General features: G+C 33.6%; 1 protein-coding gene across 1 annotated transcript in view; it reads right to left on the reverse strand.

Annotated features, from left to right (window-relative positions):
- Positions 1–8,989: 8,989 nt before the first annotated feature.
- Positions 8,990–17,232, reverse strand: part of LOC145689209 (uncharacterized) — a 46,612-nt gene continuing 38,369 nt past the window's right edge. Inside the window, exons 7-9 of the mRNA XM_081763345.1 lie at positions 16,604–16,657; positions 13,589–13,673; positions 8,990–9,002 (exon numbers count right to left, since the gene is read on the reverse strand). Of these exons, the coding sequence (XP_081619471.1) occupies positions 8,990–9,002; positions 13,589–13,673; positions 16,604–16,657 (152 nt within the window). The remainder of the gene's footprint in view (positions 9,003–13,588; positions 13,674–16,603; positions 16,658–17,232) is intronic.

The raw sequence follows: 17,232 nt of genomic DNA on the forward strand, positions 1-17,232 counted from the left end.
AGAAAAATTGTTTGAAATATTTTTTCGAAATTCATAGTTTATTTTCGATGTTTTATATTATTATCAGCATCAACCACTAATTAAATGATTTTTTGTGTTATAGAGAAGCGATACAAAGTCTGTTTTATCAATTTAAAGCAGTATTTTGAAAAAAGCCCAAAATTTCCGAAGCAAAAAAGCAAAGCAGAAAAAACCGAGTTTTTTTCCAAAAAAGCCGGTTTTTTTCCGAGCCCTTGCATCTCTAATTTAAAGCAAATGTAAAGTTGAAAGGGATTAGAAGGAGTAAAAAACAAGTAATTACAAATGCGCATTCGACAGAAAGCAGGAGAAAACTCCGATGCTTGTATAGGCCTGGAAGCCCAAGGAACATGGCATACAACAAGTGGAAAGACAGAAAATGTTCTTCTGAGTGACGCGCATGGAAGACGCGACACCGCATCCAGAAGATTACAGTGGAAATGATTGAGATAATAACAAGCAAACAATTTATTTAAAATGAAATACGTACTTTTTCTTATTAATGGGGGATGCCGGGCATACCGGCGTTCCGTTATGCTACGCCGCTGAGAATTTTAAAATTTTTAATATGAAATAATCAGGTATTCTTATACACATAAGAGATTAGATAGTAAAGAACTTATTAAGAAAGGGTGGTGTTGAGACATACAGAAAAGAAGGAAGGAGAGTTTTAGAAATAGTTAAGAAAATGAGAAATAGAAGGAAAGACATAAATGAAGAGGATGAAGCAGAGTGTATGAAGTGAAGTGGTGTAAAAATTGTAATATAATATACATTGGAGATATAGGGGGAAATCTTAATGAAAGAGTAAGACAACATAGGGATGATGCGCTGCTATAAAGAGCGAATAACGCTATATACAAATATGTTAATGAAACGGGGCATAATATAGATTGAAAATCGGTACAAGGTCTATTAAAAAAGGTATAGAACAATAATAAGAAAATAGAAAGAAGCGCGAAGAATTAAGAAAGAAAAAAGAACTTTAGAAATGTACTTCTAATACATGAATTCTGGGATAGATTGTTAGAACGAAATGAAGGATAAAAGCCATGCATATGAGAAATTATTAAGGGAACTAATAAAAATAAAATTATAGGATAAAAAATTGAATAGGAAGATAATAAAATAACTGGAATAATTTATTAAAATCTAAAATTAAAAAGATGAAAATAATAATGGATAAGAAAACAGTTATATTATAAATTTAAAATAACACAGTAAATTATAATAAGACATGATTGTTTCATATTAAAAATTGAAAATTATAAAATGTAACAATTAAAATTGTATAACAATAATATTTTAAAGTTATGAAGGTCTCTCTTCTAGTTAACGTCTGATGAAGATAACGTTAAATTATTAAAACTGTTATGCCTTATTTTCATTTTAATAAATGAGGATATACTCTGGTCAGAAAAGATTTAATTATTTTCGAAGTTGTCCAATCTGAAGTCCCACAAATACATCATCTTTAATTTTAGATTCTGCTAGACTAGGAAATTTGTCAGCACGATATCTGCCTGTTGGACCCAAAGCCTTTGGAAATGTTTGATTAGACCCAGTTTCATATGAAGGATACAAATAGTATATATTGATGAAACACCAGATTTTCTCGCTGCATATTTTTAGACTTCTGTACTGACACAACTTTCTAACATACTGAATTTAAACACGGAAAATAGTATTTATAAAAATAATAAGCATATATATATTTAGACTGACTTTTTGTCTCCATAGAATCCAAAATTAATCAATTTTAAGATCGTAAAAATCTATACTTCACCACTATATTACACTTAAAATCTCATACTATTGGAATAGTAATATATTACACATTACTACACATACACGGATCACACACACATTAATAATTGATATGCCATTTCCCCGAAAATTCAATTTTGGTTTGGAAAATTAACGAAAATTCAAGATCCAAAATTCTAGATTTTCGATACTTTTCCGAAGTTAAAATATAATTTTCGCGGAAGTGGCATATCGGTTATTCATGTACGTGTAAATATGAATCGAATGACACCCATGTAGTTCCAGTCGGTCACTGGTCCGCATTACCCAGATGGTCCCACTTTTTTATTTTTTAATCCTAATTTGACCTTAAAGCGGTCGATTTCAAAAATTAAACGTGGTGCCATTGGACACAGCTCGTCGAAATCTACTTTTAAATTCAAAAGAGTTGAAACATTTGTCCACGGTGATCCTTTCAACTAAACATTTTTATTTTTACTTGAACCGCGAATAGGTTCGAAATCTAATCAATGCTCTGTTTTCAAGTGTAGAGTAGAGCAGATATGTATAACTCATTAAAACAAACATGGTCGAATGAGATTTTGTATAAAACCAGTTTAAACTTTTTAAATGAAAAAAGTGTCTTGGAATGTCCTGTAAAGGAAAGTGAAGATGGTGAGAACGTCAATTACGTTCATTGCACGCACCTGTCCACATACGTCAAGAGATATCGACGAAACAAATGGTTGCTAACAACAGCTTGAAACAGGAATCATGAGCCAAACAACATTGTTCATTCTGTGGTCTAAGGTTGGATCTATGTTTCGTAGTAATTCGAGATATCCTTGTCCTATTTGTGAATTCAGCGAAATGTGGCGTATTGAATTTGCTCGAGAAAATGGAATTTTAGAATGATGAAAATGCCGACATACTATTGATATATGATGAATGTAGGCAATATTTTGAGCTGTTGTGTACGATAAACTCTGATAGAACGCATAAAACAAAAACAAAACCAAAATTATTCCATAACATTTTTAACCAGGTACGGGAAACTAAAACTGTAACGCTTCTTTCACATTGAGGCGGCGATTTGCCGTCGCCGCCCGCGGCAGTTTGCCGCGTGAGAAGTGTACTCTTTTATATCACGCGGCGTTTTGCCGCGAATGAAAAATATGCGAGCAGGGTTGCTATGCAACTGAAGAAACAAAACCTTGTGACTCTTGTCGTGTTGTGGTGGTTGCAATGGATAGACGCAAAATATGTCTTCTACTCGCCTTGTTAAGACACACAGAGAAAAAAAATGGCTTTATTTTTTTTTTTTTTTTTTTTAGAGAAGTGGTATCTTGAAGGAGCTTTTTCTATACTGTTTTCACAATTGATAGACTTGAGCAAAATAGCGGCCAGGTCTGGATATTTAAAAAACACCATCCCGATATTCAACTATTGTGACTGGGAAAACCAGGATAATGTCTAAGAACAATCGGTGATTGAGATCTACTGAACCCAAGGCTGGTCTGTAGGTATTATTATTATTATTATTTTTATTATTATAGTTATAGTATTTCGGGTTTATTCGTTTGTTTTAATCGTTCCGACTATTGACTCGAGTCTCTTTTAAGCACTGCTCTAGTCCTTAAATTCAAGGAACTATTCAAGGAATTACACCCATAGAAGTGTTAAAAGTTATAAAATATATAAAATTCGGTATATTTATCGAATATCACATAACCAAAGTGATGCTAAGGTACATTGCTAAGGTGCAGTATTATTACCAAAATTCGGATTACAAATATTTATGTAACAATATATATATATATATATATATATATATATATATATATATATATATACTAAACCAGTAGCTGATGTGGTAGGTGAAGTTAGTGGTCAAACTGCTATCGCCGTAGATACTCACTTTAGCATATGTACTTTCGCAAGAGGGTCTTACTTAAGTCACACATGTGTAGTTCGTATCTTTTACGCACGCCACAATCACGCACGCTCACAAAATTTATTGTTGATGGGTCAGAAATCGAAAGATTGAAAGTATCTGGTTTGGATGGTTCGCCCTTGAGTGCTCTCAAGAATACTATTTAAAAAAAAAAGTTTGGTTGGTCTGTACCTTATGTGTCTTGCATACTCATTATTACCTAGACAGGTGATGCTCCAAGACATGCATTATAATTATATCGACAATCACCATTGGTTCCATCTAGTAGAACGAAAGCCTATTTAGAATGTAAATCTATTCTGTTAAATAGTGGGCAAACATATCATATTGCTTTTCTCATTGATTTTCAAAAGAATATCACTTACTAAGGAACAACCTTCCACAGATATTGGAAGACATTCCACTCGAGACGAGAAGGAACAAGTAGTTCCATCACAACGGCTCCTTTGCTCGCGTTCTCTCTTAACAAAATGTTTCCTCATTGTTGAATTGCAAAAATTAGCAAGCCTATTCAAGATTTGATCTCTTAACTTTTTTGCGTGGGAAATTATACGGAACAACGTATAATTATACGGAACAAATTATACGTACAAAAACGTATAATGACTTTCGACGACTTGAAATATTGTATTACTGCATCCTGTTCTTCCACTTTGACTGAAATGCTACATGTACTGCTATCTTTAGAGGCTAGACCGGAAGCATATAATGCAGCTAGTAGACGCCACTTTTAACATAACTTATTACTGGGTTTTGTATTGGGAAAGTAATAATATCGTTAGACCTATGGTAGTCTTTTCGCACTTGTACTGTTGAGTAGAGTATTAGTTCAAATCCTTGGCTTCTTTTGAAGATATTTCTTGATGTATTTGAACTGACGTCCCCAATAAACATATTTTACATTCTCTTATTTGTACTTTATTTTACATAACATTCCAAGACATTGTTTCATTATAAAAATTAATTTTTAACCTCATTCGACTATGTTTTTGTTTTATACGGACTACAATACCAGCCCTTTTTATGTATTTCTCGTATATGGAAGCAGCGCATCGATTGTATTTCCGACTTATTTGAAATGCAATTTTCAGGTGAATCATCCTATAGATATATAGATATAGATATACAGCAAACAGGTACGTTAGACTATGCTTGTTCAGAGTGCTAAAAGACATGTGAAACTCTTTTTACATTATATGCAGTATATACTACAAACGATTTATGTGGCAGGTGTCCGTACCAGGTGTCATAGGGACTCATGTCTAACAATCATGCCAGTCACACATTGTCACGCAAAGGTAAGTTAAAATTAAATTAGTTTTTCATAGATTGTGAGCTTAAAACTATGTAAGAAAATGTTAAGCGAATGATATCAAACCTGAATCCATTAGGGAATATTATCTTCTTAGTCAGTCTTTGGTTAGAAACCTCCAATGGTAAACTATCAGCTAGTTGCATTACTTGTACTCTGTTTAGTCTCCTTCGGAATTCTATTACATTGCCTCTTCTATTCATTGTGTTTTCATGCTTTCTCCTTTGCAGTCTCTCCATTACCAAACGTATGGTATGTAGGGCAAATAGGTAAATAATTTCTATTGTTGACACTAGACTGCAACCAAAGAATAAGCTGCCAATTCCTCCGAAAGACACTTTAAGAGAAAATAGTGTGTTTTTTTCTAAATTCTGTCTTTTTACATTATTTTTGAAATTAACATTTAAAACAACCAAATTAGAGATTATAGCTACTTCTACACACTTCTACACATCTTAACACTTTCGATCCTGGGCTAATCTTACCTTGTTTCCGGTATCCTGGGTTTTTTAGGCCTTTTTTAAAAAATATAGCACATTGCTAAATAATAATAGACGCACTAAAAACATTGCAAACAAGTTTCTGGACTTTAGATTTTATTATGAATAATATATAATTTGGTGATGGAAGAAGAGGTAGTTCGCTACATAGCTGTTTGAAATATGTACTTTTTGAACAGACGAAAAAATGTTTACAATAGAAAAATACTCCCGCTGCGTATAAAGTGTGAAAAGTGACAATGGCGTGTAATAAGGAGTGGGAAATCTGCGGGAATTGACCGCTGATTTCCGTTATTATGAGGATTCGGGAGGAAAAAGGAAATATATATAAGATGGAAGGAAAAAAGTAATGAAAAGTACTGAAAATCAAGGAAAAGCAGTGTTTATTTTTGAAATTTCCTCGCTTCCCGCCAACTATGGTAGGGCTTCGCGGCTACACTGTCGACTTCACTCATATATACGGGCAGGAGGGTGCCGTCGTATACTGCCGCCCCGGGCGCTGATTTTCCACAGCATCAAACTGCCCATGAACTCACCTGCTTTTTAAATTTCGAATTCAGGATCTAAATCTGAATCGTAAATTTCACATTCCGAACGGGATCTAAATTGTACTCTTCTAAAAATCTTTGATATTTCTTCTATATTCATTTTACTTGCTTCAAATAAGACAACTTCCCTAAACTTAAATAGTTTTCTAAACAAAATATTCCACTATATTATCGAGCGTGTTGCAGTCAAAGGAAGAAAGTTAATCACAACAATCAAACTGCAAAATTTCGTTTACTCTTCGCTGAATGTCAGGTTAATAGTATTTCTTCAAGAACTGAGTCTCAGTAAGTTTGGATAGGGACGTCGTAGAGAACAGACGTGTCTTGGATTAGCTCTGAGTGATCAGTGTTTCCATCCCAATGGGCATTACAATTCAGCAGTGGCGTGCTGCTATAGGCAGGTTCAGTGCAGCATTCGGAATGAAAGTTTCGAAGGAAGAACTTGTAACAACGGAGAAATATAGAAGTGGGAAGGCGATCTGCCTAGCAATTGTGCTGATAGCGCTGTTGATAGGTAACATTGAAACAAATCCAGGGCCAGTGAGCAAAGCTCTTGAACAGAAAATATAAGACATCCTTCAAATGTTAAACAGCATGGAACCGAACGTGAACAAGGTTGGATTAATTGATGCAAAAATTGACAAATTACAGTCGAAGTTTGATGACCTTTCAAAGGAAGTGAAAGATCTAGAAGCAAAAGTGGCCCACTTGCAGGACGAGAACAGTGATTTGCGACAGAAAATTGATGAACTTGAAATGAAGTGTGGCTATAACGAAAATCAGAGCAAGAGAAACAATCTTATCTTCCGAAATGTGCAGGTCAAAAGTGAAGGCTTGCGACCATCATGGAAAGACTGTGAGGCGGCTGTGAAAGATATTATAGAAAAAAAGTTGGGGATTAACATAGAACATGATGACACAGAACGTGCACATCTCTTAGGTAGGGGGCGTAACCAGTCGGATATAGTTGTGAAATTTCTGCGGTACAAAAAGAAAGCAGAAATTTTGGAAGCGAAACCCAAGTTGCTGGGATCCCGTGTGTATATTCATGAGCAGTTTTCAGAAAAAGTGCTTGCTGAAAGACGATTATTGTCTGAAAAACTACAAGAGGCAAGGAAGGAAGGAAGGTACGCAGTGTTAGTGTTTAATAAACTGAAGATTGAAGGGGATATCTATCGTGCTGACACAACAAGTAACACAGTGTTTAAAATTTTCCGTGAAAGTCGTAGCAGTGATGAAAATAACAAGAGAAGTGAATTTGGTGCTAGTGCTAGTGTTTCTAATAATTCTGTGGTGTTAACCAGTAATGAAGATAAAGGCGAGAGTGTGGATAGAGAAAAAGTGCGTGTGGTTAGCAATACTGAAAACAGCTTTCAAGAGAAATCCAAAGGCGGAAAACACGGAAGGTGGATGACCCCTCGGGGACAAAAGGAAGGCAGTGTTAGGCGGGGCAGGGAAACAACAGGACCCTCGCACTAGGGGTGCAGCTCAAGCGCCAAAATAAATGGCCGGGAAAATTGCCATCAGAGACAACAGACGCCAACATTTCCAGTAAGTAACTATTCTTTTGGTAGAATCAGTGACCCATCAAAATCAAAACATCGAAACCAAACATTTTCTTTGTGCTTTCAAAATGTCAATGGCCTGCGTACTAAAGCCAGTTGTTTTCATAATGCTGTTTTATCTAACTCTTATGACTTTATTAGCTTGGTAGAAACTTCTTTAACGACAAATTATTCTGACTCAGAATTCTTTGATGATAGATATGTGGTCTGGAGACAAGACAGAAATATTGAACTACAAAAAAAGACTAAGGGTGGGGGAGTATTGTTTGCTGCGCTAAAAAAATATAATATTCAAAAAGTAAATAGCTGGGAAACTAACTTTGAAAGTGTAATTGTCAAACTGGTTTTGGACTCAATTACCGTGTATATTTGTACTGTTTACATAGAGCCTGATTCACCACTTCATATATATGAACAGTTTTTTGAATTTGTAGAATCAAATTGTCCTGTGGGTTGCACAATTCTTTGTATAGGGGATCTGAATCTACGACAAATAACTAGTTCAAATTTCGATTTAATGACGTCATCAGCTAAATGTAAAAGTCTTGACAATTTTATGTCCCTCTTTAATTTGATTTCAATTAATAATATTCCTAATAGCAATGGCCGAACCTTAGATCTTGTTCTCACAAATCTCTCAAAAGTAACAGTTCAAAGAGAATGCGATCCACTGGTAATAGAAGATAAACATCATCCTCCCCTTCTTATTCAGTTTACAGCATTGTATTCAACCAAACTTAAAACAGTGCCTAACACAGTAGGTTATAATTTTGGGAAAGCAGATTTTGAAAAACTTTACCGAAACCTATTAGCTGTGGATTGGGGGATGCTGCAGAATATTAAGGATGTCAATCACGCTGTCGACCTATTTTATGAAGTATTGTATCAAATATTTGATGATTGCATTCCCCGTAAAAGAGCAACTAATAAAATCTACCCTACATGGTTTACCCTGAATGTTATTAATAAAATTAAACGTAAAACTTATCATCGTAAAAAAAAGTCGTCTCAGTGTAGGTAACACTAAGTACCATGAAGAGCAATTTCGTCAACTGCGTAGAGAAATTAAAGCAGAAATAACTGCTGCTTATAAAGAGTTTTTAAGCAGCACAGAAGATAAATTGAAGAATGATCCGAAATTATTATGGTCCTTCATTAAAAATAAATCGCGTCACTTGTCTTCTGATCGCATACAGTACAATGGTCACGACCTTACTGATGATAGGGACATAGCTAAAGCATTCGGGCAACATTTTAGTTCAGTCTATGGCTCCTCAAGAGCGGACTATGACGTATCGAGCATGTCTCTAAATGATCGTTCCAGTGCTCATCTTGATATATTTTCACTACCTCTCATATCTGAAAAAGAAATAAAAGAAGCAGTAAGGAAGTTGAAATCGATAACAGCAAGTGGCCCAGATATGATCCCAACGTACATTGTGAAAGGCTGTTCAGATATATTCTTACAACCTCTGAATATTATATTTAATTTATCTATAAAAACATGTACCTTTCCTGAAAAATGGAAGAAGTCAGTTGTGTGTCCAATACCCAAAACAAACTCAGCTAGCAACATCGAACAGTTCCGACCAATTTCTATCTTATCTGCGTTTGCCAAGGTGTATGAATATATACTGCATAAGCGAATAATGGATCATGTTAAACCTGCATTATCTGTCAGTCAGCATGGATTTCTGAAGGGCAGATCTACTGTATCAAATCTAGCACTAATAGCAGACTACATTTCGAAGGAAGGAAGGAAGCAAGGACAAGTAGATGTCATATATACTGATTTTTCTAAAGCATTTGACGTCATTGACCATGACATTCTCTTAAACAAACTGGCATCCTTTAACTTCTCGAAATCAACTCTGCAATATTTTGCTTCCTACCTTCAAAATCGTAAACAAACTGTGTTGTATCGTAATCATAAATCTCAAATCTTTCCTGCAACATCTGGAGTCCCTCAAGGCTCGAATCTGGGACCTCTACTTTTCATTTTGGCGGTAAATGATCTTCCTGAGTGCTTTCAGTTTTCTAAAAATCTACTCTTTGCTGATGACCTTAAAATATTCAACAGAATTGAAACAATTCAGGACTGTTTAGAACTTCAGAGTGACCTACAAAATCTTGAAATTTGGTGTAAAAACAATAAATTTAAGTTAAATGTTCGTAAATGCAGTTATTTAACATTCACTAGAAAAGAAAAATATATTCAATATAATTATTCAATATTAGGGGGAAAACTAAAAAAGCTTGATTTTATAAGGGATTTGGGAGTTATTTTTGACTCAAAATTAACCTTTATTCAACATATTGAAACTATTTGCAAAGAAGCCTACAAAAATCTTGGATATATTTATCGAGTCAGTAAAGATTTTCAAAATGATCAAACTTTAATTGTGCTGTATTATGCATACGTCAGGTCAAAATTAGAATATTGTAGTAATATATGGAACCCCAATATACATAAACACTCATTCTTGATTGAGCGTACTCAAAATAAGTTTCTAAGGCTTCTTACCCTTAAGAAAACAAAATTCTATCCAAAATTTGAAAACTACATTAACCTTGTTGAAAATTTTAATTTTGAAACATTAGAACTCAGGAGAAGAAATATTGATTTATTGTTTTTACACAAACTCTTTCATGGCAAAATAGACTGTCCTGATCTTAACGAAAAAATATGTATCCAAGTACCATCTATTAAATTGCGCACTGCTTCGAAAAATACATTTTTTTATATGACAGCGAAAACAAACGTTTTAAGCAGATCTCCTATATGGAGAGTTAGTGCAACCTACAACACGTTAGTTAAAGAAAATTTCAACCTGGATGTACTGGCAATGGATGTAAGTAGTTTTAAGAAGTCTATTAATTTTGTAAGACAAATGTAATTATGACCAATAGCTTTATTAACCTATATAATCTGTATAACGATATACTATGTAACACTGTAATTAGGCCTGTGCCTGTTGTGTTATATGTCAATAAATCAAATCAAATTTAGCACGGTCGAAAACCGACCGGAACCCATAATTATTTACATAGATTCTATTACGTAAAAAACGAGTTGGACTCGGGCTTCGGGGTTTTGTTACATACAGCCAACCCGAGTCTGACTCGGGCTTAGGATCGAAAGTGCTAAATTAAATACTAGGTCTACGTAAACCTAGAGTACATCTAGAAGTATTAGTACTGACGTGTACCTTATTGTATCAACTTCCAATTCATGTTCATCGCCAGTTTAAGAGTTATGAAATGTTCCTATACGCACCCGTTAAGTTGCCAAATTATTTTAATATATTCCTTTACCGAAATATACGACGATCGTATGATGCCTCAAAGTTGCCGAAATGACGCACTTCTTTCAAATTAATTCATAAAACATTGAAATCCTATATCAAGGGATAAAATATTTCAATTTGGATTTTAGACAATTATAATTTAAAGAAACCACAAATTATATAACCCTAGGCCTATCTTCCAAGAACCTATCTTTCAATCTTCCATAAGCTGTAGTATATTTCAGATGAGTCATAATGTATCCCTACTACAGTTTGTATTCTCAGAAGGTCTGTCATATACCTCTGCCTAAATTTCACACGGATAGATGTTTTATTAACTGGGATTCAATCTACCATAAGCAATAATTTAGTTCAGATGAGACGGAGTTTATCCTTTTTATTTTTGGAAGTTTCAGGAGGTCACCATTTACCCTTGCAAAAATTTGAAAGGTGTACATCAAGGTACCCATGTCGGTTCATAGATAACAAATTTGAATCTTTTTGGCAATTAATTAACCTTTTCGTAATAACTCTGAGAAGAAAAAGCATAATATCTTCCCTAATTCTATGACTTGTCCCTATGATCCAGGATCAACGAACTCATGCCAAAATATAGTCTGAAATGCGTAAACATCCTTGGATACCCAGTGAAATGCCTGAAATGCCCTCTGAGTTATACATTTACTTATAGTGACCTCCATACTTCAGCCTTCGTTACCACCACTTTTGGCTAATTCACTCAGAATAATTTCTTCTAATTCATACATTATTATATTTCACATATAGCTGATGTTTTGACATTTGTGTATCCTATACAGTAAAGTTGAATATCTAAATACTGGAAAGGTATCTTCTTTTACGATGATGCAAACTTTGAAATCTCTAACTGGCCGGTTAGTAGTCTTGTTTGTAAATATCCTGATAAATATAAAATGTGTCCTTTACTTTAAGGATATTTCATTCTTCATTTATCTAAGAAATTATTTACCTGGCCAGCTTTGGACTGCTTTCACTATGTTCTCTTGTTCAGCAAATCTATCTACGAATAAACGACCTAAGAATGTGTAGGTAATCGTTTCTGCTACTAATATCAACCTCATATGATGTTAAAATAATAAATCTATGTTAATCTCTATCTGTCTATTTATATGTATGGGTTATCCAACTGAGTTTCGCAGTGATCGGCAATAAGCAAGCATATATTTACTCAACAACAACTCTTGTAGTTTGGTCGTCACTCATTACCGACAAAACTACTTCCATATCCCATTAAAAAGTAATAGGTTTATAGTCACGCACAAGTTCGATAATAATCACTGGAGTCCTAAATTGTTCTTTGTCGGTGCTGCTAATAAAAAGCTTAAGCTCTTCCTACAGCTTTGTCACCATTTAAAGTAATCTGCTAATTTATGTATCATACAATAAGTAACCAATATGTATAGGAAATATATATTATTGTGCAAACAAATTCGTATTTGTAGAAAATCAATTGGTTGTCACAAGAAATCAACTTCTTACATTGTATTTTAAAATATAATTCTAATCACAGTTTCCTATACTTTTGCTTATTTTATAAATCATGAGCTGATTAATTGTATACGTTCTATTTCCATCACAGCAACTTAAACTTCGATTTATATCGATTTTCACAATACGTTAATATCAAATGAGAATAACTATCTGTACATTGAATGGTTTGGATGAAACTTTCTTATAGTTTACACCTCGCATGTAATCATGAACCATATATCATTGTACCAATACAAAATTCTAACGATTATTTAATTTGCAGTAAGAAGTAAACAGAATGACAAAAGATAAATGTTATTATCAGTCTTACCTAGCATCTCCATATCTCCATATAAGACATCACGGTTATACCTCAGCCTTGGAAATGTGGGCATATTATAATTGACACCATTGTTCTTAAAGCTAAGATGTGTGTGAAACACATTCGAAGAAAAGAAATAATACAGTATATAACTATAATGATTTCGTATTGCAGTTTATAATTATTGTAAAACTATCGTTTATAATAATGTATTCTTTTCTACTCGAGCTTATGCATTAACAATGTCAATTCATGAAGAAATATTATTAAAGATTTTCCCTATTGATTGCTTTCGTCTACAACTCGCTTCCATAATTAATTCAGGGTAATTGTAATTCCTTTATAATGGATTATTAGTAAAATATCATCTACTTGCCACCCATAGTTTTAGTTATGTAAAATTAATAATGACTCCTATGCTACAATTATTTTGAATTGACTCATTCGGCTGTTATTAAAACTAGAGAAACAAACAAGACATGAATAATAATAAAAGTTTTCGAAAGTAAAATGTTGCAAAATTCGACAGTTAAAATATACAAACTGCTAATGTGCGATTTAAGATGACAACAAATAGAAATTCACTGTAAGAGAGTATAATTATGACCATACCATTTGATTAGTTTTCATTATTTGATATTTATTTAAATGCAAAGTTAGTTAGTACAATGAGAAACCTAATCTAAGACTATGTACCAATAATTATGGAAACTGAAAGTTATTGCCTGCAAAACTCAGTTATTGAGGTCCATAATATAAACATGTTAAAGCTACTTAAAGAATCCAATTTACTTTGCCCGTAATTAAGTAATTCTTAAACTACTTACGTGACTGCTCCTAGCAATCGAGAATCATAATATTCTTCATTACATCCTGTGTAGCATTGACACCCTTTTCCATGACGAATTTTATCTGTAATACATATATATAATGCTTTAAACGAAGTACATAATGATAGTCATTAATAATATATAGTAAAAGTCATAAGGATAGACAAATATAAAACGTTTCATAATCCGCTTTTCACATGAATTTTATTGATCTTATGATTTATAATTATTTTGTATGTATATGAACTCCTGAAATCAAAGAAATGAAAGAAAACAACCTGAATAACTCCTTTGTGGCTATAAGACTAGCGTACGCACCTTCAGCCCGAGAGAAATGGGCTGACTTCATGGTGGGCTATCAGCTGACTCGGGTACCACGTTAAATTGTAAATCCATGTCTCATATAATAATGGTGCTAAAAGGGACGTTAAACTCCAACCAATCAAATAAAAACAATGACGAAAATTGTGTAAATGGTCAATTTGTATCTATCTTTTTAATAAAAAACTGATCAAAGCTAAAGATTTGTCATTTGTACCCTTTTTTAAATGAAATTTTCAAGTAGTTTTTAACAAATATATTCCAGTCGTTTTCTATTCTCCACAGAAGATGTTATCAAATCAGTACATTCAGAAAACCAACAAAAGGGGAGTTGTCAATGTGTGATGCCATGTATTAAGGAAAACTGCAATACTAAAAATGATACAACTAGTATTATATTTGCAAAACGTGATATGTATCACAAATTGCAGGAAAAGGGGAATGAACATCCAGAATTGAAAGAAAAAATGAAGAAAAATCCCACAAAATAACGCAATAGTAACCATCATATTATTGTACGGCATAACGATCCAGATTAGAGCCTTACGTTTTATAAACTTGCTGTTATATATATGTATTTTCTATTAGTATACTGTACAGGATATAAGGTATTATTCATGATAATGCCAGACAAGTTTTAAGGACAGAAAACCGAGAAGAGTCATCTTTCTGTGTGTGTGTATGGTACAAGAAAATCAGGAAATTAGTATTCTTTCAAATTCTGTTGAAATATTAAGGGACTAGTCACTATCCTTTACATCAGTTTTTATGTGGGTGGTTGTGAACAAGCTCATCTGAGGCAACAATTTGTTAATTGTCTGGAAAACATCCTACATTGATCATACATAAAAATATGAATACTGTAGACAATACTTGATTGAATTGGTGATTTTCAAATCCTCCAAAGTGAACAAAAATTAAGAAGCATGAATAAAAACAAAAAAATCCTTCCTGTAATATTTCGCCTGTAATTGTTCTCCATTTTGCAAGGTAATCAATTAACAGATCCCTTTCGCATCCCAAAACACACTTGCCATGACCTTCCCGGCCGATACGATCGTCTTCGCTTTCTTCGGTGCTTCACCAGCGGCTTCCATCCACTGTTTGGACAGGCTGTTTCATTTCTGGCGTGTAGTGGTGGACCCATGTCTCATCCATTGTTACAAATCTCCGCACAAAATCGATCGGATCCCTTTTGAATCGGTCCAAAGATTGCTGCGAATATCATTTTTGCATTTGCGTTTGGTCGGGAGTCAGCAAATTCGGCACCCATCTTGCGCAGCAGAGCTTTCGCATCCCTAGTTCTTTGTGCAAGATGTTTCGCACCCGTTCCTCCGATATCCTCACATTCTCAGCTATCTGATTCACCTTCACTCGCCTGTCATCCAACACGATATCATGCACTTTTTCGATTGTTCCCAGCCCCCGCTAAGTGAACTTTGTGGTGGACAAACACCGTGTGCGTGGGTTTTTCTGGGTTCTCCCGTTTTCTCCCACTTAATTCATTCCACCATTTTATTCATTACTCATCATCACCGTCTCCTTTAGCCTAACTGGCATAACTGTGGGACGTAAAACTCAAAGATTTCATTTCATTTTTTCAAAAGTTTCCCACCTGAAAAATAGCTATAAGTGTAACAGCTGGTACATTTTGGCAGCACTAAAATCAAACTTTTTCTATCTCGCCTCCAATGAAAGCCGAATTGGTGGAAAAGACAACACCAAAAATAGTGTCATGGGGTTATTAAAGAAAGCTAACTTCCCTTTCCAACTGTGCAGACTTGGACGGGTCAAAGATATTTACACTGAATATAATGACCTTGTATGTATTGTGATAGTTACAACAGTTCTTGCGGATGGCAAGCATGCAATCGTGAAATTATCACGTTTACCGTTCACTAGAAAGTAGAAACATTAATGCCTCAACCAACGTGAACTTACTTATTGTGCTTATTATATGTTGTTCATTCTTATTCCTGCTTTTACATTTCGATTTTTAGTGTTGGTTATCTATATATTTAGTTTTTGATGTTAAGTGTTGCAAATGAGAGAATTTCAAGTTAGAGAGCTGTATTAGGTTCTGTTACCCTCAATATGTTATGATAATATCTCTCCGTCCGTTGAATATTATTATATCCTGAAATGTTTGATTTTTAGCCGTAAAACGTTTGTCGTTTCAGCTGTGCCAAGCAGTGTTTATGCTTTATGGTGCCGAGTATTTATACATCGTGGTGTATCCATCTCGTCTTTCTATTGATAGTGTTATGATAAGCAAATGATCTTTGACCTTGAGAATTCTTATATATATATACAGTCCAGTAATTGTTTTATGCATTGTAATTAATACAAAAATCATAAAAACCTGTTTGTAATGGCAATTGTTTTATTTTGAATATACAAAGAACTGCAAAGTAGAATAGCTCTGTCTTGTACGCACAAACTATGTCATTAGATAAATGATCAAATAATTCTTGAGATAAACAGGAATTGATAATTTTTAGTAAATCTATCAATAAATACGTTTTTGCGTACTAAAATTTACTGTCTATAGTAAAGACTTTTCAATCCTAGCATTTCATTTTACAACTTCTCCTTTAGTTTGCGGCTGCCAATATCTTTCTTCAACGATACTATATCATATAAGTAAGCAAACTGATTAAATAGATAGTATTTGATAATAATAACACTTACCTTGATTTCGAGCGATACATGCTAGTCCTTTAATGTTACATGAGTTGTAGTGTCCTACAATTAATAATAATTATTAAAATAAAAATATTGATATATCTTTATTGAAGAAGATATATAATATTACCATAATTTATTGTTAGTTATTCAATTAAATAATGTCTTCTTGAAATTGAGAATTTCTCCTGAAATAAAGCGCCAAGAAGAAAATTTCTAACATCAATATGTAATTACTAGGGGCCGAGTTTAATAAAATGTCGTTTCTTTTTGGTATCGTGGACACAATGTCTGTCAAATACATATAATATTACGTTTCGTTGTAAAAAAAAAATGGCAATTTTAAAATTCATATTTTATATATTTTGCCAATATTTCGCTTTTATTTAATTTTTCCAAGTTTTCATACCTTTTTAGTTATTTCTCCTAAGTTTCTATGATTTTTTCGTCATTTGGCGTAAATTTCTATATTTTTTTTAAAAAATTTTCATTGCCATTCATTTAATTTTGGTGATATCCTGAACACTTCGTGCCAAGAAAAATATATTTTCTCATATAATGAAAATGTGCAAGCAAAAGAAAGAGAAACTGAACTAGAGATATCACTTTCTGTCGTGCTCAAAGTACCAGGCATT

Source organism: Thermobia domestica, chromosome 7 (assembly GCF_964235325.1).
Source record: "Thermobia domestica chromosome 7, izTheDome1.hap1.1, whole genome shotgun sequence".
NCBI classification, from domain to species: domain Eukaryota; kingdom Metazoa; phylum Arthropoda; class Insecta; order Zygentoma; family Lepismatidae; genus Thermobia; species Thermobia domestica.